Source organism: Lolium rigidum, chromosome 6, assembly GCF_022539505.1.
Source record: "Lolium rigidum isolate FL_2022 chromosome 6, APGP_CSIRO_Lrig_0.1, whole genome shotgun sequence".
NCBI classification, from domain to species: domain Eukaryota; kingdom Viridiplantae; phylum Streptophyta; class Magnoliopsida; order Poales; family Poaceae; genus Lolium; species Lolium rigidum.
In genome coordinates, this window is record NC_061513.1 from 306,387,925 (window position 1) to 306,412,041 (window position 24,117).

The following is a 24,117-nucleotide window of genomic DNA, read 5'->3' on the forward strand; positions in this document are numbered from 1 at the left end:
CGACCACGCCGGCGAACTGGACCGACTGACCAATGGCCTCTCATCTTGCACGCGCCGCCGCAGATCCTCCCTAGTAGATCACATCGTTGCACCTCTACCCATCTGCAGGCGCGCCGCCACTAATCGCCGGCCATCGAGACGCCTCGCCGCCGTCTTCTTCCGTATCATCCCCCTCAAGGCCTCAACCCTCGTAGATAGATGTAACTGCATCCCGTACCAATTGCTTGCTCAGCCAACGATTTGGCGATGAAGAGCTCACAAATGAGTTCGTTAGCATGCCAGGTCAAGGATCAAGGATGGGGATAAATAACACCAACGGCAGCAAAAAGTAAGCATCAACGTCTTGCACACCTCTATACAATGCAGTTTTTTTTTTTGGAAGATCTGATGCAGCATCACTACTTTATCATCTACTCCCTCCGTTTCTATTTAATTGACTTCAATCGGAACAATTGCTAGTTCACTTGTCTCATCTCCTGGCATCGATTAAAATGGAATAGAGGCAGTACCTATGGACTCCATGTACATCACTAACTCAAAAAAACATTTGCACATAACTTCGAAACCACTTATAGCTACTAATTTATCGGTGTTTCTTCGTCTCTCATAGTCCCGGTTTGCTTCATTCAGTGCATTTTTCTGCCTTGTTGGCACTAGGAACATTTTAAAACATGCTACAAGTTTCGAGTCTTGAACGATAATAAGCAGATACACATTTCTGAGTTCAGACATAACTGGACAAAGCAGTAGAAACGAAATGAACTGAAGATAAGGGGCTTAAGATTGTAGTAATTTGACAAAATACAGCAGATGCCTTTTTTTTCTTTACATCAGAAAATCCCCTGCCTACTCATAATCTGATTGCATATCTTGCCAACACCGTCTGGTTTCACCTAGGGCCTGATACATGTGAGGCTAGAGGCGGAACAGAGGAGGTCACACTTCCAGGAATCCCGAAAGTAGCTTGATTTGTTGAGACAAAGTTATGATCTATATTGCTCTCTGCATACATGGTGCCTTCCAAGACCTTGACTACCTCGGACATTTTCGGCCTTCTTTTGCAATCAATCTGCAAACACCACATCGCGAGCTTCATCATCTGAATTGCATCCTGCTGGTGTGCTTCCATGTTGTCATTGTTCTTGTCAATCAAATCTACCAAGTTATCGCACTTCACCTTCTCTTCCAATAGGGCAATGAGATGGATGCTCTCTTCCGATCGAGAGGCGTCGATGTTCTTTCTTCCGCTGATGACTTCCATGACCACAACACCAAAGCTGTAAACATCGGCCTTTTCCGTGATTTGTGATGTCAACCATTCAGGAGCCAAATATCCAGGCGTGCCTCTCATTCGAGTAACTACTTGGCTCATATCCCTATCAATGAGCTTGCATAATCCAAAATCAGAAATTTTTGCATTGAAGTTGTCGTCTAAGAGGATATTTTGTGGCTTGATATCCAAATGAGCAATTCTTTTCATGCACTCCTCATGAAGATAAGAGAGGCCCTTAGCTATGTGAGTGATAATCTTGCATCGCATGCTCCAATCCAGAGGGGGAGCATTATTCTCATGCTGACAATAGATCCACCTGTCCAAAGACCCTTTGGGCATATACTCGTACACCAAAAGCCTATGTGATTTCTCCACGCAGAAACCAATCAGTTTGACCAGATTGATATGGTGGATGCTTCCGATTGTTTGAACCTCTGCTGAAAATTCTTTCCTCCCTTGACCTGCATGATCTAAACGTTTTACCGCAATTTTTCCCCCGCCAAGCTTGCCCTCAAACACAGAACCAAATCCTCCTTCCCCAAGCTTGTCTCTGAATTGCTCGGTTGCTACTTCTAACTGAAGAAATGTGAACCTAATTGGTCTTCCTTGTAGCTTCCCAAACTCTTCCTCCATCTCCTGGTGCCGTCGTGTTCTTCGTCTATGTATGACAAAAAGGATGAATGCGGTGATTAAGATGAAACTGACTATGGTACCTAGAATCAGACCAATGCGTCCTTTGCTGGATGACAATCCGGTGCTTGGAGAAGTTGTTAGATTAATCTGTGGACAAAAGACGATCTGGTAGTTGGTACCCAATGGGCAAGTGAATGTCTTGTTCCAGTCAGTATCCATGGAGTCGACGTAGACGTCTGGGCACATTTGGTTGAAGAACATAGAATATTTGGTGGGTACACAATTGTACGCTGCATTCCCAGTACAGCAGTATCTGTCCTGCTTGAACACAGTGCACGCATTGTTGCAGCCTCCAGGAGCCTTCAACTCGCTTGGGCACTGCGATGTGACGTTGGCGGCGCAGCTCGGCCCTTTGCTGCACCCTGTCCCTCCCTGCGCCGGCACCGGCAGAAAGTCCATGGGAACATTGAAGCCGTCGACGAAGGACATGTCGAAGAAATCCGTACTGTTGAACTGGCCAATTATAAACTCGGCCATCGTGTTGGGTGGCCGACCATGGCCTTTGCAGGCAAGCACGCCACTGCAGTCGCCTGTCTGGCATGAACCGTTGCCTCTGCTGTCGAATGAGCAGCCCGTGCGCGCCCACAGGCGCCCGCGGGAGGTGAGGCCGGACACGTTGAGGGTCCATGTCCTCCCTGGGTTGAGCTGCACCCCACCGCCTATGGGCAAAGCAGCCGGCCACACGGTGTAGGAGCACCGGTTGGTGATGTTTAACATGGTTGCCTCGCTGAGAGCAACCAGAAGTAGGAGGAAAAAGGACAGTGAGTGGAGGGTCGAAGAGGTGCTGGCAGCTGCCATTTCTGTTATCATTGCTCGCTTTGTTGGCACGGACTGAAACTTTTGTTATATATAAGAACTTGGTGGCAAGCTGAAGGTGACGGCAGCTGCGTGGAAGCTGCTCAGGCATGGACCTCTTGTTGACTGGCCTAATCATTCAGTCAACAAAGGATCCATTTTTTTAGGACCTCTAAGGGACCAAAATATAAAGAAACGTTTGGTTTTCTATGCCAAGACAGACGACACCCGAATTTTTAAGTCCTTTGCATACAGTAAATGTTCATTAAAACGTTATTGTGTCCTGTGTAACAAAAATGTTTAGTGGTTCTAGACACTAAACATGTCGTTTTTAGCACAGCACAAGTGGTAAGAATACTCCGTGTAATGAAAAAAATTCATGCGCACAAAGGGCTCGAGTAACCTGTATGTGCAAGTATTTTACAATTATTTATCATTGGAATAAGTTTTTCTTACCAGTGGAGCACGTGCTTCACTGGAAGTTTCCAATGTCTCACTCACTATAACTTTGTGACTTGACCATTTGCGTGCATCTGAGAGGGGCGGCCAAAGCCAGAAAGCGTCGTCATCTTTGTGTCTCTGGCCAATGTGGAAATAATGCAATCTGTATCTTAATTTCTCCGGAGTTTGGAGGCCGCTACAAATACAGGTCACCATTGATAGAACCTCAAGAGCAAGTTGGCAGTGGCAGACGCGCTGTACCTTAATTTCTCTGGATTTTATGGGTCATGGTCGAGAGTCGACATCAACAAGGTGGCACTGGCAGGTGCGTGGAACCAGCTCTGCCTCGAACGCCTAGCTTGACTTGACTGGACTACTAATATACCATTGCCATCAAGGCGTCAACTACGGTCTACCAGGTCAGGTCCAAAACCTGATGGTGCCTTGGTGGTGGGGTTTTGGCTGGGTACTTGCTTGTCAAGTGACAAAATATGGAACTCGGCTGCAACTTTGTGAGTTAGATGTGACCGGCTTGAACTGGACAGGCACAGCTGTACCATCACCTTAGAAGTAAAGCATCTTTTGCTAGCAAGCCTTTGTGATTGATTGCCTCTCTGGATATTGCCATACTTTCGGTGTATCCCTTCGTACCACTCTAACAAAAGTACAAAACTAGCAAGTCCCCAGCCTGCTGTCCAAAAGAAATGAAGAAATTGCATTTCTGTGATGTAGGTATTTTGCAACTTAATTTTTTCAAGAATCGGGAAGTGTGCTAGAAACAGGATTTGTATTGACCATGGTGTAAGATAGCCTTCTTGAGTCGGTGCATATTTTTTTTATTTGAGCACTTATGGTGAGAGGCTAAGTTCGTTGTGGAGTACATAGGGTTTGTCTTTTTTTTTTTGATAAAATTACCTATTTCTAAGTAAACACTAACAACCATCTGATGTGGACAATGCGTGTCTTTTACCTGTCTTCTCAACAATTGTAGATGTCCTGTCTATGTACAACCTCTTATTATGGCTTCTTGAGTCTTTATAAAGTTTATCAAAATTTCATAAGAAAAGCTTTATTCGTAATATTAGATCTGCTTTCGAGGCAAACCTTTTTTTATAGAGAATATTTTTTTTAACCATGCCATTTTTTAGGGTAGAGATACCATGCCATGTCTATCTCCAGTGAATCACAACCTGAAGGTTGATTCTGTCCAGGTGTCTGCTTATGCATGAGCTGCTTGCGCTTGGTCAAGTCCAATATCTGTAAAATCAAGTCCATCGATTGGACAACAGGTTCATGAGGAACTACTTACCCCTCAGTTCTTCGGCATGACTTAAATTTAGGCTCAACCATCACTACCATGTGCCATGGAAACTCAGTGGCAATTGCACAAAACTCAAAAGCACTAGTGGTTGCTAAGTGATTTTCTTTTATTAGTCCCTCGATCTTCCGGTTTGCTTTCGTTCTTGCATTTGTCTGCTTTATGGGAGCTAACAAACATGCTGCTAATTTCAGCTATAAGTAGAAACAGATTGTGGTATTATAGAGTAACTGAAAGGGAATAATAAATTAATAACATATTTTCGTTTGTTTTAAAACAAAAAGTTTCAATATTATACATTTAGGTAAGAAAGTCTGGTGCTCATAATATAATTGCACATTTACTCGGGATTGTCTCATTTCACCTTGGGCCTGATACATCTGAGACCAAAGGTGGAGCTGAGTAGCTTACATTTCCAGCAATACCAAAAAAAATTGGACTTGTTGCAACAAAGTTATTACTTATGTTGATATCTGCATTCATGTTGCCTTCCAAGACTCCGACAACCTCAGACATATTAGGCCTTTTTTTGCACTCAGTCTGTAAGCACCACATCGCAAGCTTCATCATCTGAATTACATCTTTCTTGTGTGCTTGCATGTCTGTACTGCTCTTATCAATTAAATCTACCAACTGATCGCTCTTCACTTTTTCTTCTACCAGTGTAATAAGATGGATGCTCTCTTCAGATCGCGAGGTGTCGAGGTTCTTTCTTTCACAAATGATTTCCATGACCACTATACCGAAGCTGTATACATCAGCCTTTTCTGTGATTTGTGATGTCAACCATTCAGGAGCTAAATATCCAGGTGTGCCCCTCATTCGAGTAACCACATGGCTCGTATCCCTATCAATGAGCTTGCATAATCCAAAATCAGAAAGTTTTGCATTGAAGTTGTCATCTAGGAGGATATTTTGTGGTTTGACATCCAAATGAGCAATTCTTTTCGTGCACTCTTCGTGAAGATAAGAGAGTCCTTTGGCTATGTGAGTAATAATCTTGCATCGTGTGCTCCAATCCAGAGGAGGATCATTATTATCATGTCGACAATAGATCCACCTGTCCAAGGATCGTTTGGGCATATACTCGTATACCAAGAGCCTATGGGATTTCTCAGCACAGAAACCAATCAATCTCACCAGATTGATGTGGTGGATGCTGCTGATTGTCTGAACCTCTGCCAAAAATTGCATCTTTCCTTGCCCAGCTTGATCCAAACGTTTCACTGCAATTCTCTCATCACCGAATTGCCCCTTGAAAACAGACCCGAATCCTCCTTCCCCGAGCTTGTCTGTGAATTGCCTGGTTGCTACTTTTAGCTGTTGAAAAGTGAACCTCACTGGTGTTCCTTGTAGCTCCCGAAACTCTTCCTCTTCCTCCATATCTTGTTGTCGTCGTGCTCTTTGTTTACATGTGAAGAAAGTGATGATAAACAATAGTGTGAGCAAAACAAAGCCACCTACAGGAGCTAGAACCACAACATGGTTTCTTGAGATGGAGGATTTCAAGCTCATGCTTGCTTGCCCAATAGGCGCAGGCTGGGAACTCGCAGGTGCCGGTGAAACTGTTAGGTTTAATGGGGGACAGAAGATGACCTGGTAGTTGGTTCCCGTTGGGCAAGTGAAACCATTGTAGCTGTTGTAAGCATCCGGGCACATCTGCTCAAAGAAGCCTGAGTAGGTGGTCGGTTCGCAGTTGCTTGTCCCACTGGCGATGCATGCATTGTTGCAACCTCCTGGAGCCTGCAGCTCGGTTGGGCAATGCGCCGTTATGTTGGCTTCACAGCGTGGCCCCTTGCTGCACCCTGGCCCTCCCTGTGTTGGCACTGACAGGAAATCCATGGGCACATTGAAGCCATTGACGAGGGAGATGTCGAAGAAATCATCTGTCTGGCCTTGGCCAATCTTGAACTCAGCTAGTGAGATGGGTGGCTGACCATTGTCCGTGCAAGCGAGTACACCACCGCAGTCGCCTGTTTGGCACGACTGGCCGCCTTTGCCATGGAATGAGCAGCCTGTGCGCCCCCACAGGCGCCCATCTGTGGTGCCTGTGGGCATGTCCAGTGTCCACTTCTTCCCTGGATCGAGCTGCATGCCACCTCCCACCGTGAAGGAGCATCGGTTGATGATGGTAAATCTAGTGGCCTCGTTAGTGGTGGCGAGTAGGAGGAGGTGGAGAGATAGGAGGTGGAGAGACGGATAGGTACTGACCACTGCCATGGTGTGTTGTGGTTTCCTTGCATTGGTTAACACATAACGGAGGTGCCAGGAGATACTACACAGAACAATTGAGTTGCGGTAGGTCTCTTGTGACAGCCAATGGGGTGGAAGAACTATTGGAGGGTGCTAGTGGACAGCAGACAGGGACCGGTTAAGTGGAATTATACTGTAATTAAGAATTAGTGGAGGGTGCTAGTGGACAGCAGACATGGACTGGTTATGTGGAATTATCCTGTAATTCGCTACTTTAGTTATTGGACTGTTAGAGCCAGATTGCTTGTTGAGCTTTCTTGTTTAGTTCCTTTGAATTTCTTTTGTACGTCTTTACAATATGTGCAGATAGTTCATTGATGATTTCGGCTGTAAAATACTCAAGTTCCGCTTCTCTGCGCTAGCAGTAATCTTTTGATTTAAAATTGCAGTGATTTACTGAATTAGGTGGTAGAAAATTTGGAGCTGATTGTGATACGGTTGCATCAATGTTTCCTAATATCCGACCGGGCGGGTTTCTCAGTATCTAATGTGTCACGAGGAGTACAGTAAATATCAATTATCTTCTCTCAAGGAAAATCTATCTATTCATTTACTTTACAGAAAAATGGGGAATCAATGTGGAAGGCAATAATTATATTTTGTTGTTTTGACAGGTGTGACTAGACGGCTAGACCAGAGGCCAAGTCTTGGTGGGCGATCAAACTGACATCAACCATTGACTCCGATTGGCAATTCATGGCCAGTGAGTGGTTGTGATTGCGCGATGACTTCACCATTGACTCCTCAGATTGGCAGTTCATGGCCAGTGAGTGGTTAGTAATAGCGATGTTTGGAGGACTTAGCTGAAACTGACAGCGGTCGGCAGCTGCCTGGAAGCAGCAGCTCTAGACCTGCATGCTCCATTCACTGGCCTTAGCTATCATATCCTCAATCACGGAGCCATGTCTTCTTCCCCAGGACTCCGTGAATTACGTCCTGTGAAGCGTTTATTAGCTGTTTTATACATATTTTGTAGCTCAATTGCTCTGTGCTTAACTGTGAAATAAAGTTTCCTGAGGAAATTTGTTAGACTGGACATCTTTGTTCATTCCTTATATGCTGCTCTATGCTTTGTTGCAAAACTGATACAAATAGGCCGTCACTGTCACTATGCAAGAAGTACTTGGGAGCAAGCTGAATCTGACAGCAGTCGGCAGCTGCCTGTAAGCTTATGAGCATCTTACTACAACAACCATGAAAGGATTCACGTCTGATTACAGATAGCCTAGGCCGCTTTTCTGCAAACTAAAAAAATCTAAAGTTCAGAGGTTGAGAACTAGCCCTGGAAGCAAACTGTAAATGGAAGATTTGAGCAGCATGAAAGAGTTCCTTATTATTCTTTGTAAAAAAGTACTACCTCTGTCCATAAATAGATGTCAAAAGCTTGTCTAAATTTGAATACATCTAGCCATGATTTAGTGTATAGATACATCCAAATTTGAATAAATCTTTGGCATCTATTTATGGACGGAGGGAGTAGAACTTATGCTGCGTAGACAATTGCTAATCCATGTAGTGTCTTGCATTGTTCAGTGAAAGCTTTCACGTCTCATGCTGATTATATATTCTAGACTTCTTCAGGTCATCAAACATCTCCAGTAGCTGCTGATGGCTGTGATACTCTTTGCCAGTTGGTGGAAGCTAGTTGAGATTGTAAATTTTACTCAAGATATGGTGTCCATCCCTTTGTCCATCTGTGAAGTTATTGCTAGCTGAATCATTCATTTGTTTTTCAAAATTCTAGTTATCGTGCATGCATCTAAGCTGGAGGTACATCTAAATTCTTAGTCCTTCTGATTACTAATATGGAACGCACTGATGGATCGGAGGGAGTACCATTTCAACTGTAGCAGGTAATTTGATGTGGACAAATCTTACCGATACTGTTCACAGATCTTTGTGTCCGTGTGTGTATGCATCCATGTGATGAACGATAAGAATGAAGGAGTCAAGTCTCCTCGTTCGTTTCGACACGATTCACACTGTGGGGTGAAAATAGGGACCACATAATATTTTTTTACATTGGCATCTGGGGAAAAAAAATTTGGGACCATGTCAATTATCACAGGATATTCCTGCTCCTAATCTGAAGAAGGTCAAAGTGGAGGTTCCTGTTCAGGATGATGTTCCAATTTTCAGGTTCACTGGGGGTTCGGAGGAAGCTCTGGTGGACATGTTCTGAATCAGGTTGGTCCTTATGCGAGACAGGATCAGTACTGTGGCGATTTCTTCGAAGGGCAGCGGATTTGGGGGCTCAGGGCATCTCCAGCGGCGCGACAGCCGGAAATGCGTCTGACACTATCTTCAGCGGAGCGACCCATAGTGATCGGGCCGTTCGCAGAGACGCAAACCTGGTCCAAATATGCGCCAGGTTTGCGTCTCTGCGGACGCTGAGCGGACGCGCAAAGTGTCCGCTCGGTCGTCGCACGGGCCCGCCTGGCAAGGACATAACTGCATCGTCTTCCGCGGCATTACTTGCGAGCGGCGCGCTGCAGCCTTTGCAGGGCCGCGTGAATGGCACGCCTCGGCTTCCGCGAGCGTGCGCAGCGAGGCGGCGTTGCAGTGGCAGGCCATTGAAGGCGAGATGACGTCCGAACCTCTTAAAGGGACGCTGTCGGCGGCCCCGACCAAACCATTGCCACATCCCACGGTATCCACCCCACCGACGCCATGGGGAAGAAATGCTGGCCGTTCCGCAAGACCAAGAACGACCACGAGTCTAGCGGCTCGCGGTCCGGTAAGAAGGCACGGGTCGGCTGGTACGTGCGCGTCGACTTCGCGCGGCAGCTATGGGAGGAAAACCGGCCGGTACCATGGCCGGACGCGAACTTGCCGGGAGGGGGCTGGTACCTCAACTCGAGGCGCGTGCCGGTTCGCCCCGTGACGCGCGAGGGGCGAGAGCGACGGGACGAGGTGCGCCGCCGCCGAGCGATCTTGCCGCCGGATCTGCGGGAGGATCCGGCGTACGCGCTGAACTCCTACAACTGGATTTCATTCGGGTCGTCGGAGTTCGACGCGCGTCGCCGCGCTGGCTACCTCGCCGATGTAGACTACTTCGAGCGCGAGATCGCCGCAGAAGAATAGAGAACGACCAGGAGGACGAGGACGAGGACGTGACCATGGCACAGTACGACCACGACGACAGCGGGCCGGCGTGGGATCCGGAGACCCAGCTGCCGGACATTTCCGAGGAGGAGGCCATTGCCATGGCACAGGGCCACCAGCGAGCAGGACGAGCTCAACGAGCTCGCTTTGTGGGACGGGCTCACAATCCAGCTCCGCGAGTCAGCGCTAGCGCAGGGGAGGCCGGCGACTCCTCCGGCCACGCCGACGCGTTCCAACGACCGCGCTCCGCCTGCTGCTCTGGCGTGGGATCCCTGGCCACAGGCTCCTGCCCATGCGGCGGTACCTCCTCCGCCGTCGGCGTATGAGCTTCCATGGCCGACGCCGGAGTTGATTGACCTCGTCAGCGACGACGACCGCAGTAGGCATCACCTACTTTTAGCACGCCTTTCTGGCTTTTTTATGTTTTTTTATTAATGTAAATTATGGCTTCATGAATGAAAAAAAAAATTATGTGTCGTGCCGCTGGAGCCACCCCCGACGCAAACGGATGTCCGGACGATTTCGACCATTAGGCCAGATGCGCGTCCGTTTGGACGTCCGAAATACGTCGCGCCGCTGGAGATGCCCTCAGGTTTCCATGATGGCGGGTCCAGAGGGGGGTTGTTTTGGTGGTGGTCGTGGTGCACTGCCGCATGGTCTGCGCCCCCTAACCTGGCTGATATCAGGACTGGTGCCTGCAATGGCGGAACCAGGAATTGAACTGAGGGGGGTCGAAACCAAGCTCTAAATTTTTTTTAACAGAAAAGAGCAAATGTATTCAAGAAAAGAGCAAATGTATTCAAGAAAAGAGGTCCAAACAGATTCAATTTGCATATTTCATCAAGTACAACAATAAAATAACTATAAAAAAAAGAACACTAAAATAGAGCTACATTTTGATAAGATAGTATCATACCATTAAGTTGCCTCCTCGTCGGCGTCCATCAAAGGCAGCCGGGGACGAGCCGAGCTGGGGGCAGCCGGGCAGGGCCGACCGGCCAAGCAGAGGCCAGGAGATTGGAGTCGGAGATGGGGACTGGAGATGAAGGCGGCGGCGGGCCGGCGAGGAAAGGCGGCGGCAGGCCGGCGGGGAAAGGCGGCGGGCCGCCGGAACGGCGACGACAGCACCGACCTCCTCGACCTGGTCAGGGACGCCGAGGCCCTGGCTGAAGCGGAGAAGGGAGCATAGGAGGAGCGGGCGGCCCATGCGACGGTCGACGCCGAGATGGAACAACGCATGGTGGCAGCCACCGCAGCCGCAGAGGACTCTGACTCCGACATATCATGGTCTTCCGATGACCATGATGCGCCTACCCCGGAGGAGAAGGCGGTGGAGCAGAGGGCTATAGTCGAGTCCTTCGAGACGCTCAAGGACGACGCCGCCAACGCGAGGCTGCAGCAGTGCCTGCTAGAGGACGCGGCAGCGCACCGAGCCTTAGCGGCCGCACGGGAGGCGGCGAAGAAGCAGACGAGGGAGCGACGCAACGACGGGCCGGCCCGTCAGGCAACAAGTAGTCTAGACTTCTAGAACTACTTCGTATAGTTTGAATGTATTAGGTTTCTATGCTTTCTATATATGTTGCAAATCTTTAAAAAATGGGTCGACCCGGTGGGAGCACACCTAGATGCAAACGGACGCGCGAACAAAATACGTTCGCGAGGCGATGCAAACGGACGCTCGCGATCTCTTTTAGGAGTCCGAAATTCGTCGTCCCATTGAAGATGCCTTAGGGTCGATTATTTTTCCACAGTTTCCGAGCCGGGTCGACAGACCATCCTCGACCCGGTGGTGGATCCGCCCATGACCGTGCCTGGTAGCAGCAGCGGGGTGACTCGTGAGGGAGCAGAGAAAGAGAAACAGAGTGGTCAGATTGCCTCGTTGCATGCTAAGAAGGATCTTTATTATCACACGTGCACCAAGACTTGGCATGTTCAAAGAGATTGGACTGCTGCTCCAACTTGTTAATACATTTAAGCAATCCGGCCATGTCTCTTCTCAATGCGAGGGACCAAAAAACCTGGTCTTGAGGCTCTGTGCGATGGTGGCAGGTGATAGGATGTTCTACAACATGCGTATCAATGTTCCTGATTCGGTTACTATTCCCACTACTGTAGGTGCTGTGTTAACTGTTCAGTCTGGTGCTTGCGGTACTGATCTGGTGATGGAGGAATTAACTCTGTTGTACCGTGATTTGAATTGGCCTTGGCGTATCCGTCAACTGACTTCGAAGGGGAGTTCCTCGATCGGGCAAGTCGCACGGATTTGACACGTTTTGTACATGGCCTTACTTTCATTTCAAACAAGGGTGACTGAGTCTATCCCTGAGTTCGAAGCTTTTGGGTTGTTGGATGAGGTTTGGACGAAAGTGTTTGGCATCTCAGGCTGGGCTTGCAATGAAGATGCGGTATGGGAATTGGTGTTCGTGGTCGGGGAGATTGAAGACATTCAAGAGGATATTCCGGCATATCAACTCCTTTTCTTCACTTATCCTGGCTGTGGAGGTCCGGTCTTGGAACATAATGCTGATGAGGGGGAAGCAAAGAACCTCTTGATCCTACTCCCGTGTCAGTTGCTTTTTCGATGGGCATGAAGCCGTGGAATGGGAAAAGCTTGTGCGAACTTGTATCACACACAAAGAGGGGAAGAACGAGAAGGTTAATCTGAAGGACCCAGTAGTTGCTGTGAGGCAGAGCAATAGGAACCTGAAGAACAACGATGGGCTCTGACAATTTTGCAGAGGGCGGAACAGCGTGCCTCAAAAAAGACATTTCAGGTACATACATCTAACCCTTTCCATGTTCTTACTTCATATCAAAATACTTCTTTAGCAAAAGTCATATAGGATAGCAAAGTGAGTTTAGGCGATTCCCCGGAGGCTATTAATCAGCAAATCAATATTTTCAATATTTTCAAAGCAAAAGAGATGGTGAAGGAGGTTTTCGCGGCATTTAGGGACAACTTGGCTACTGAAGCTCGAGATAACACTACGGGAGAATTGCCGTACGCCGACGGCCAAGCGATGTGCCGACGGCCAAATGTCGGGGCCGTCGGCACAGGAGCCTCCGGAGCGCGGTGACAAGGATGGCCGTCGGTACAGGCTGGAGGTGCCAACGGTCACCGTTGGCACAGTTCTGGCCGTCGGCGCATGACCAGCCTGGCCGTCGGCACAACATTTTTTTTCTTTTTTTTTTCACTACAGACCTGTGCCGACGGTTATACCGTCGGCATAGCTTTTTTCTATTTCTCCACGATAGTCTTCAAAAAAGCATAACTAAATCATTCTAATTGAGAAAAATAAGTATAATATATCAAATTTTGCATAAAACAAGATCTATCATAGAAAAATATCAAAAATGGAATATTTCAAATACCTAAACAAATCTTCTTAGAAATAAGCTATAATGTTCGAGGTTTCATGGTTTTCACACACACCAAAAATGAAAACATGGTCGTCGGTGGGTCGGATTTGAAATTCGCGTATGGGGTATTGCTTACCATCCTAGGGCCCACACATGTGCCAAATATGACCTCGTTTCGGCAAACTATGCCCTGCCGAGGCTGTTTCCCAACTCATTTTCCCTGAAATCCATAAAACTCCGGACGTGATAGCTCTTTTCGTGAAGGGTTTTTCAAAATAATTACCAGATCCCAGTTTTGACAAACATAATAGTTACTATGACATATAATATGATGCCGCGCGGCTCCGTGGGATTTTTTGACTTTTTTCAAATTGCCATCTAGCCAAAACAGGGCCCCGAGACATGCGGTATCGCCGTACCGGGTGTGCGGGTGCACCCATTCGCGAACAAACTAAACGGGAAAAAATTAGCACATATAATGATGCGTCGTAGAGCTAAAAATATTTTTTCCGGAATTTCTGGAGCGACGGATAGTTGAGCCCTAGTTCAAATCCGGTCAGTTTCCAGCGGATTCGGCGGGACACCGCCGGAAGCCGCATGGTTTCCCAAAAAGCTAACGCGTGCACATATCATGTGATAGGTGGTGCGTAGGTGCTCTACTATCATCGCACGGATGTTTCACGTCATACTAAAATGCGGCCCATGTAGCTGCTTCATAAATAAAAACCGTTTGGGCACGCTAAAAATGAAAAGATGGTCGCCCGTGGTTCGGATAGAAATCCGCACCTGGGGACTTTCTTCCCATCCTAGGGACCACACACGTACCAAATATGATCTCGTTTCGGCAAACTATGCCATGCCAAGGTCGTTTCCCACCTCATTTCACCTAAAATCCATAGAACTCCGGACATGATAGCCCTTTTCGTGAAGGGTTTTTCAAAATAATTACCGTATCCCAGTTTTGACAAACGAAATAGTTACTATGACATATAAAATGACGCCCCGCGGCTTCGTGGGATTTTTTGACTTCTTTCCAATTGCCATCTGGCCAAAACAGGGCCCCCGGGACATGCAGTATCGCTGTACCGGGCGTGCGGGTGCACCCATTCGCGAAAAAATTAAACGAACAAAAATTAGCACATATAATGATGCATCCTAGAACTAAAAACATTTTTTCTGGAATTTCTGGAGCGGTGGATAGTTGACCCCTAGTTCAAATCCGGCCAGTTTCCAGCGGATTCGGCAGGACACCGCCGGAAGCCGCATGTGTTCCCAAAAATCTAACGCGTGCACATGCCATGTGATAGTTGGTGTGTAGGTGGTCTACTAACATCACACGGAGGTTTCATGTCATACTAAAATGCGCCCCATGTAGCTGCTTCACAAATAAAAACCGTTTGGGCAAGCTAAAAATGAAAAGATGGTCGCCCGTGGGTTGGATTAGAAATCCGCATTCGGGGTCTTGCTTCCCATCATAGGGCCCACACATGTGCCAAATATGACCTCATTTCGGCAAACTATGTCATGCCGAGGCCGTTTCCCACCTTATTTTCGATAAAGTCAATCAGATTTAAACTAGAGGTACTTGATCTAATGCTCATGATTTTTGGGTAAATTAACTTTGTAGGTTCAAAATATGATATGGATGTCATATTTGTATTCCTCTCATTTTTCTGATCAATTTAGACATATTATTTGCCAAATTCGCATTTACTGATATTAATTATTCCATATTAAATAAAAAAGATAAAAAATAAAATTATTTAATTGTTTTCGAATTATATATTATTATTATTTATATATATTCATTGTTGTTTACTTAAGTGATTGTTTAGAATTCAAAAATATAGAAGTATGGCATCACGGTCAAAGGGTTAATATGATTGAGATGGTAGTATTAACAACAATGTGTCATTTCTTTCGTGGAAGCTCATCAGAAGAGAACCAAGAAGTTAAGCGTGCTGGGGTAGGAGTAGTGTGAGGATGGGTGACCAACTGGGAAGTTTGACTACACGTGCAATTTGACCTAAGATTAGGTGTACTAAATGTGATTGTGAAAGATTAACAAGTAAAAAAGAATAATTAGAAAATTAGAAAAAAAATATTTTTTTTCGAAAAACATAATTTGACTATTTTTTGGAAAATAAATTTGAAAATTTTGAAATACTATGCCGACGGTTAAACCGTCGGTACAGCAATCTATGCCGACGGCCAGTCTGTGCCGATGGTGATCGGGCAGTCCCCGACCAGAACTATACCGACGATGCTACGCCGACGGTCACCGTCGGTACAGCCTGTGCCGACGGCCTTCCTTGCTGTGCCGACGACTGGCGGCCATCGGCAGACTGCAGCTGTCCCGTAGTGTGAAGCTGCTAAGACAAATAGTAAAAATCGACAAAGTGAATCCAATGTATAGCTCCTTGTCGGAGCCGTTGGTGGATGTTGGGGTCCTTTTCGGACTTGTAACTTTGTAACTTTGTTTGTCCTTGGAGAGACAATAACACAAATAGAGCTGCACATAGGGGTAGCAGTTCTAAGAATAAGAAAGTTAGTAGGCATAAAAAGAGAGGTTATGGAAGAAAGCCTAAAGCACGATGAGTGTAATGATTTATAATGTGAGCGGGTTAGGGGCGGCTAGGAGAAAAGGAGAAAATGAACCGGAAAACCAAAACTGATCATGGGTGCATATGCACCTGGTATGTATAAAACATATTTCAAAAAGTAAAAAAAATTAGGAAAAGAATTTAGCATGTAGAGGGACATGTTCTATGTGTACACATAAAGTTTCACGTAAAACCAACAATTTTTGTACCATGTGTAAAAAGACAAATAATGCCTCGAGAAATAGACTATTTTAACACCAAAAATTTGTCTTTTTAGTACAGGGCACAAAACATATCGGTTTTTGCTGAAACAACTTTGTGAACATGTAACATGTCAAGGTATACACGAGGCATTTTTGTTTTTATTTTTTTAACATTTGGAAATATGTTTAATATGCATTTTAAATAAAGGGTGCATATGCACCCGGGTGCAGAAACACCCTGTCCAAAATGAACAAGTTACTTACTTTATTAAATATTTACTCGGTGGAGATTTTTTTTATCTTTAAGAAACAATCAAAGAATCGTTTGCTGCGTAGGCACCGAGAACTCTTGGTGGCCCAAACCCCATCGCCGTCAAACCCATCACCATGGCCGGATCTTCCCGCCACCGCTCCCCTCCAACCATCCGCAGCGCCAGCCGCAACCGCGCGCGGGCAGCATCGCCGAACTAGTGCCCTCCCTGATCTCCCGCCGCCACTGCATAGCCGACACCACAGCGTGCAGCAGCACGAGTGGGGACCCCGAGTGGCCGAGATCACTGGCCGGAACACCGCCTGGAGGATCTGGCTAGGCACCTTCCAGTCGGCGGCGCAGGCGGTGTGGAGGCATGCATGACATCGAGAATGTCAGCGTCCACAGCACCGAGTGCGGCGAGCTCAACTTCCTGCTCGGCACCACTGAGCCCGTGCTGGAGCTCATCACGCCTCCCCGCCGTGGCCGTGCAACGCAGCTCGCGAGGGAGGACCGCGAGGCGTGGGAACGCCTCAAGGCCGAGTGTGCCGGCAAGGAGTACATGGCCAACCTCCGGCCCCACAATCCCGAACACGTCGCGGCGGAGGCGGCGGCGTACACCATGTACGAGGGGAGGTGCCGCGTCGGAGGAGGAGGAGGAGGAGGAGGAGGAGGAGGAGGAGGAGGAGGAGGAGGAGGCGGGAACGACGACTACAGGATTGACTTCTCCGCGTTCGACGACTGGGAGGCGGAGTTTGAGGCTGCAACGATGACAGCGGGCTCGGTTGATGTTTAGTTTAATTGGTTTAAGCTCTACTTTTAGTTTGTTAGCTTAAATTCCGTTCATGTTTTTATTTATTTCTATGAACTATGTGTAAACTGTAGTCGAAATCGTTTAAATCCTACGACAAATGGTTAACTAGTTTTAGGGGATCGGATCGATCTAGCGGCCACCGTTGAGAGCAAAATACTCCTCTATTTTGCTTCACCGTCTGGTCCTCTAAATTTTAGGAAATCGGTTAGAGATGCACCTGGGGCATGTGTACCCAAACGCGGACTAGGAAGCAAACTCATATACTAATCAGTTAAAGGATAGCAAAAGATTGCGAGCTAGCTAGGGTTTTTTTACGTACGAGCTAGGAAGATACTGTTTTTGGTTTGACACGCACGATTCGCAGCGGTACAACAACCAGGATCCCAACCATTTGCCCGACTCATTTTCTTTGCATCTCCAGCCCGCATCTCCAACAGCCGCAATGACTCCGGCGGCGCCTCTGTCCCCGCTCGAAGATGACGATCTCCTCCGCGAGATCCTGCTCCGCCTCCCACCGAAGCCATGCTCCCTCCCACGCGCCTCCGCAGTCTGCAGGCGCTGGCTAGGGCTCGTTACCGACCGCAAGTTCACCGCCCGCTTCCGCGCCCACCACCGGAAGCCGCCCCTTCTCGGTGTCTTTCATCGCAGCAACAGCCAGGAGATCGCCTTCACGCCCGTCCTCGACACTCCGGGCCGCATCCCTCCCCGCGATCGACCTGCGTCGACGCTACAAAGATTACGACGTCCTCGCTTGCCGCCACCGTCGCCTCCTCGCCATCAACCCGCGGCATACAAAGCTCCTCGTGTGCGACCCCATCACCGGCAAGCGGTGCCGCGTGGCCGTTCCACAGGTGTTCAGGCAGTTCAGGCAGTCTAGAGGGTCGGTGCTCTGCGATGACCGCGCCCAGTGCCACGTGCACGGTGGCTGCCACTCCGGCCATTTCAAAGTGGTCTTGATGACGGAGTACACATTGGATTTTAGACCCACTGCCTGTATTTACTCCTCGAAAACTAGAACATGGGGCAAGATCATGTCAACAGCAGCTCCATCTGAGCTTCGTTATTATGGCTATGATTTTCCTGGCGTACTTATTGGTAATGCACTCTACTGGTTGCTGTCAGTTGGCATGGACAGGGACATGCTTGTGCTTGATCTGTATGAGCAGAGTCTGGCTGTGATCGCGTGGCCTCTCATTACATGTGAGTTCCAATCTGGGTACCGTCGGATTGTCGAGGCTGAGGATGGCGCTGTTGGGCTAGCCATATTGTCGTACCCCCGCTTTCGGATTTGGTAGAGGAATGCTAATTTCCATGGCGTTGCCACATGGGAGATATGGAAGACCATCGACATGAACAACATTCCTGGGATCCCGCGGAACGTGGCCCATTACGTTTTACTCGGATATTGCGAGGATACTGATGCATTTTTTATATCTTTGGAACGCAATGTATACATGGTTCAACTTAAGTCGATGCAATCCAGGAGAATTGATCATGGAACACAATATACCAATTGCTACCATCCTTTCGCAAGTTTCTACACACCAGGTGATTGCTCTTGCTCATCCTTAATTAGTGTTTACGTTTACGTTGTAGGAGTAACCAAATACAACACACTATGTTTCGTACATGTTTGCTCAAAACTGAATCCCCAAGATCACTTATGTTTCTAGCTTATTAGCCTGGGCATGTTTTCGTACCGTCTGCTTGACATCAATTCATACTGAAGGATGAGTTCACATAAGAAAAAATCCAGACATTTTTCAATATGGTAGTACCGACATTCTTTGCGTTTTGCATTAGCTGTGATTTTATTCTTCTATTCATAGTATCAAACGTGCGTTCTATAGTACCTGCGCAGTGAGTTTGTTATTTTTCTAAGTCATATTTATAGGTTCATCTGTGTAATAACCACTGTTCAAAAAATCGTCCGATTCAACGATTAATCGCCCGATTAATCCCAATTCAGTGGTCACCGATTAGCCGATAAACTCATTTATCGCCCGATTAACTCATTTATCGCCCGATTAATCGGCCGATTTGGCTATTAATCGCTAATCGGCAGCCGACCGAGTTGACCCCGATAAGCGATTTCCTCAACATTACTAATAACCCACTGTTGCCTTCTCTTATTTTGTGTTTTCCTCGGTGCATTCATTAATTTTCTGACTGTATATGTACCAATCTTTTTTTAAGATCATGCGTCTACCAATCTGGTTATGAAGTTGAAAGCTTTACATCAATAGTCCATTTTTTGTCATAAACATCAGTCATAACTCACAACTCCACCCCAACAAATTACAGCGGCAAAAGACTTAATGGATTTTATTTAAAGTGTTACTCCTATGAGATATAGCCAGTAACGTGATCCGTTACAAAGCTCTTGTTTAAGTTACTGAGCTGATCTTGAGTTTGTGCACAAATCTTGTTCATAGACTATTGTATAGGTCTTATTCTTAGGTTCAGATTTTATCTGTATCAAGATACTAACAGATTGACGATTTGTTTTTCCAGAGGTGAATGAAAGGCTTCCGCAGTACTCTTCAAATTGGTCACGTCGCATCATAAGTTACCTGAAAGAACTTCTTGAATGCACGCCATGGCCTGCCTAAGTTTGCAATGCAACAAGATGCTTTCGAATACCTACTCCGGGAAATTTTAGATTCACAAGTAACAATTCAAGTTGAATTTTTGTCGTATCTTATGAATTCTTATAAGATTGTGCTCCTCAACTATTTTCTTCATTTTTAACTCCAATACTCAGTCTACTTCTCCCCTGTTTCTCCGCCTTGCCTGCAATTATTTAATTTACTAGAAGCGCACCCGTGTTAGCAATTTCCTTGGCAATCTTTTATTCTCTGTGTTTTCAACAAGGAAAAAATAGTGCGCTATAACGAAATAACGTTGGTCTTAAAATACGCTATTACCGCCGACATAGGGCGCTATTTTTTTCCATGGTTTTCACTAATCAAATCTGGCTCAAACTATTTTAGGCAATAATCCGTGGGACAACTGAATGCAGTATCTGTGGGAGCATTGCTAGAGTAGCTTAATGCCTCCGGGCACATACGCATAAAGAAGGCTGAGTATTTATTGGATTCACAGTAGCTCCCATAGCAGCAGTACTTGTAATAATCCTGCTGCTTCTGAAACACTGTACATGCGCTGTTGCAGCCTCCCGGTGCCTTAAGCTCACTTGGGCACTGTGACGTTATGTTGGCCGCACAGCGGGGCCCCTTGCTGCACCCAGGTCTTCCCTTGATCTGTATTGGCAGGAACTCCATAGGTACGTTGAAGCCCTGATAGAGGGAGATGTCGAAGAAACTATTGTTGTCATACTGGTTGAGCGAGAAGTCGGCAGATGTGAAGGGCGGTGTACCATCACTCTTGCAGGCAAGCAATCCGCCACAGTCACCTGTCTGGCACGACCTGTTGCCTTTATGGTCGAATGAGCATCCCGTGCGTGCCCACACACGCCCTCTAGTGATGGTAGAGGATACGTTGAGCGTCCATGTCTTCCCTCAGTCCAGCAGCATGCCGCCGCCCATCGGCATAGCGGCTGGCCACACGGTGTAGGAGCATTGATTAGTGATGTTCATTGTGACGGAGTCGGAGTCTGCGCTGACGACTGGCAGGAGGATCAGAGCGAGAGGGAGGAGAAGGAGGTAGGAGGATATCCATACTTTCCAGTAGTGTTGTGTGGCAGCGGACTCCTCTTGGATGAAATGATAAAGGACGAACGGATGTCAAGATCAGTCTACTTGACAAATTTGTGCTGTGTTGAAATGTTCAAAGGTCTACGGTCAACGTCCGACATAACCCACTGCTGTCCTCCACCATAGATAGTTGCTTGGGAGGCCTGTTTTCCTTTTAGTTCATCTGAACTCTGGAGTGTGGAGGCCATAATAATCTATGGTGGAGATCACTCTGAAACGAGACAACGGGCACAGCGGCTCGCCACACGCTGTAGAAATATCGGTTGATGATGCTGAATGTGGTTTATAGCAGAAGAGGGACTCACCACTGCCATTTGTTCTGTAATTTTTGCTTGCATTCTTTTAACTTAAATCAGATTTGGACTTGCTATAGGACCTCCTGTAGCAGCTGACTGCTGACAGAACGGAAGAACTTCAGGAGGATGCTAGCTGCGACCTTCAGAACCGGGACTGACTGACTTGGTGCTAGTCATGGCTTGAACCAACTACTGAATCTTTGTAGGAAAATTGAGGTTCAATTTACTGTGGATTTTAAAAAGGAAAGAAGAATGATTTTTCGAATGCTGATGAAAACTGTTGCACGCCGAAATTCATAGCCCTCTGATAAACTGTCTCCGTAGTTTGTTTTTCTGATGCTTGGATGAACGGATGTACTGCAAATTTTGTAATGATTCACTGTTGCTGCTTGTGAATTTTATGTGCATCTTGTGCAAGGATGCAGTGTTCTCTGTTCAATCGATGTTGGCACAGATGCCCCTCCAGTTGATGGCGGCAATTCTGGGGAAAGACGGGAAACATCCTCCAGTTGGCTGAGATAAACTAAACTCATAGACAAACTAATTTTGATCACGACCTTACGCCCAAAAGCTCACTCAGAATTCAGAACCGTAGCCGGCTCTTTCACGTGGACACGTCAAAACCAGCTCCAAAAGGCGGAGCACACCTCCTAAGTGAATACTGTCGGTGTTGCTGAAGGGGGTATATCTCCGGCTGCGCGTTCGGTTAATTTGGTTAATTCGGTTCGGTTTATACGGTTTGTCGGTAAATACGGTTTTAATACTTCGGTAAATACGGTTTTGTACGAAAATACGGTTTGGTTTCGGTAGTAACCATTCAACTTCGGTTAGGTTTCGGTAATAACCAAATTAACCAAAGTTGACGTGAATTTTGTAATAACACGTAATTTTATGTTCAATATTTTTAGTTTTGCATATGGTATAACTGAACTAAATCTACTGCAACAAGACAAACAAAGAAGTGGTTCAGTTTTCGGCAAAATAGAAAAAAAAAGCAGCAAAGCTAGTTTGGAACTTGCAACCTGTACGTTAAAATACTTAATATGCATGTTCAAACCAGTGTGACAGAACGATTTTCATTTAAGCATTGCACTTGGCGTCCTATAATAGTTATATGCATAGTTTGGTTGGGCGGGACATGCAATTCTGTGTCTAGATGACCAATGTTCGGTTTCTTTCTTTTTTTTTTTTTTTTTTTTTGAAACGAGGCAAAAGCTTTGCCTTTCATTAATATAGGAGAAAAGAGTTGGCCCGTTTATAAGGAAAACTGGCCGAAAAACCGTTACAACACGACACCACACACCAGCCCCGAGGCTGCGCTCCACACGGGTCGACGACCAACCAGATCGACACCACACCTCAACGCAACAAGCGGAGGCGAAAGACCGGAGCCACCGCTCCAACTACCACGCCGACCCCAAGGCCGCGCCCCGCCTGGCCGAAGACGAACCCGCCTCCGCCGAAACCACCAAAACCCTCCACAAGTCCCTCTGCCCGGTGGACGTCCAAAGCGAGGCCCCAAGAGGCAAAGCGACACAAAAGCGCCGCCCACGCCCGATCCCGCGGGATCTAGGGTTTCCCCCGGAGAGCCCGGGCGGAGATCAAGAAACACCCACTTCGACGACGCCTTCAAGAAGGATGCGGCGCCCACAGGCGTCACCGTCGTCGGTCCTGGCCGGCCGCCAAGATAGAGCTTTCGCCCAGCGAAGAGTCCCAAGACCTCGCGCCCGCCCAACAAGGACCGGCACAAACCACCACCTACTTCCACCGCATCGCAACCCCCAGAGAGCCGCCGAACGCACCCCGCCCCGCAGCTAGAAAACGCTCGTCTTCTAGCAGCAACCTCCTGGCCAACCTCTAGCCGCCGCCGCGTAGCAGGCTGCACACCCAGAAGCCAACGGAGCACCACCGAAGAGCACCGTGGACGCCGCCGGAACGCCACATAGAGGGGACGCCGACCAACACCAACACGAGCTCGAGGACGAACGCCGAAAGCCGTAGACATGAGCTCCCCGCACACCCGTAGCTGTCACCTTCGGTGGAAGGATGCAACACCCCAGTGGTGCCATTCATCTCCCGCAGACCTTGCCAGCGCGAAGCCCTGCCTCCACGGCCATCCGCACAGCACAGCTCCTCCACCCGGTGCGCTAGCATTCCTCCTTCCTCTTCCCCGCACTGAAACGAAGGATGCAACACCTGCAGCGGCGCCATTCGTCTCCAGAGGATGCAACACCCGTCGGTGCCATTCATCTCCGGAGGATGCAACCCGCAGCAGCGGCGCCAAACATCTCCTTCCAGCCACCACCAGGTCACGAGCACCTCCATGAACTTGCAGGACGAGCCCGGCAGAGGCCCAGATCGGGCCCGAGCGGACCCAGATCCGATCCGTGCGTGCAGCCGGAGCTGCCCAGCCGCCAGGCCATCCACCGGCGCCGCACACCGCGCGACCGCCCGTCTGCTCATCCACTGCTCCAGCACGCCGCGCATCACAGATCCTCCGCCCGCGACCCGCAGGAATCCACAGAATCCCCCGTCCGCCTCCTCCAAGCCAGCCGGGCCGGCCTCCTCACGACCAACCAAGCCGGCTGCCTCCTCCTCCTCCTCGCCGACAACCGCGCACGCCGACGAGGACCTCGGGCCGCCGCCCGGCTTCCGCATCTCCGGCCGCCAACGCCCCACACGCGCGACCTCCGCCTGCTGAGGGAACTCCGCCCCGCCACCTTCGGGAGAGGGGCCCGCCGCCACCGCGGCTCAGGCCGGCGGCAGCGGCGGCGGGGGGGAGGCCAGGAACGGCGGCCTGGCGGCGCGGTCGCAAGGGTTCGCCCTCGCGTCGCCTGGGGAGCGACACGAGAGCCACTCGTTTTTTTCCCAAATGCCCCCAATTGTACAGCTTCAACTTCCAATGTTCGGTTTCATTCGGTTAAAATAACTGAATTTATAATGGTTATCTCTTTTGCTAACTGTAACCTAACTGAAAACTGAAAAAACCACAATTTT

The 24,117-nt window shown here is 48.0% G+C and overlaps 2 protein-coding genes and 1 pseudogene across 3 annotated transcripts; all 3 read right to left on the reverse strand.

The window, feature by feature from the left end:
* Positions 1 to 758: 758 nt before the first annotated feature.
* Positions 759 to 2,770, reverse strand: LOC124659972 (PR5-like receptor kinase). Its single transcript, XM_047197776.1, has one exon. It carries the CDS (start codon positions 2,762 to 2,764, stop codon positions 890 to 892), a length of 1,875 nt encoding a protein of 624 aa, XP_047053732.1. The 5' UTR covers positions 2,765 to 2,770; the 3' UTR covers positions 759 to 889.
* Positions 2,771 to 4,759: 1,989 nt separating this feature from the next.
* On the reverse strand, positions 4,760 to 6,800 carry LOC124659973 (G-type lectin S-receptor-like serine/threonine-protein kinase SD2-5). Of its 2 annotated transcripts, XM_047197778.1 has the most exons (2): positions 6,458 to 6,800; positions 4,760 to 6,346 (listed from the first exon to the last, which is right to left on the reverse strand). In XM_047197778.1, the coding sequence occupies exons 1-2, from the start codon at positions 6,738 to 6,740 to the stop codon at positions 4,881 to 4,883; spliced, it is 1,749 nt and encodes a 582-aa protein (XP_047053734.1). In that variant the 5' UTR covers positions 6,741 to 6,800; the 3' UTR covers positions 4,760 to 4,880. The 2 variants fall into 2 exon arrangements, with proteins under 2 accessions (XP_047053734.1, XP_047053733.1); XM_047197777.1 differs by having other exon boundaries at positions 4,760 to 6,800.
* A 13,292-nt stretch (positions 6,801 to 20,092) lies between these two features.
* LOC124664551 lies at positions 20,093 to 23,331 on the reverse strand (annotated as a pseudogene).
* Positions 23,332 to 24,117: the final 786 nt, after the last annotated feature.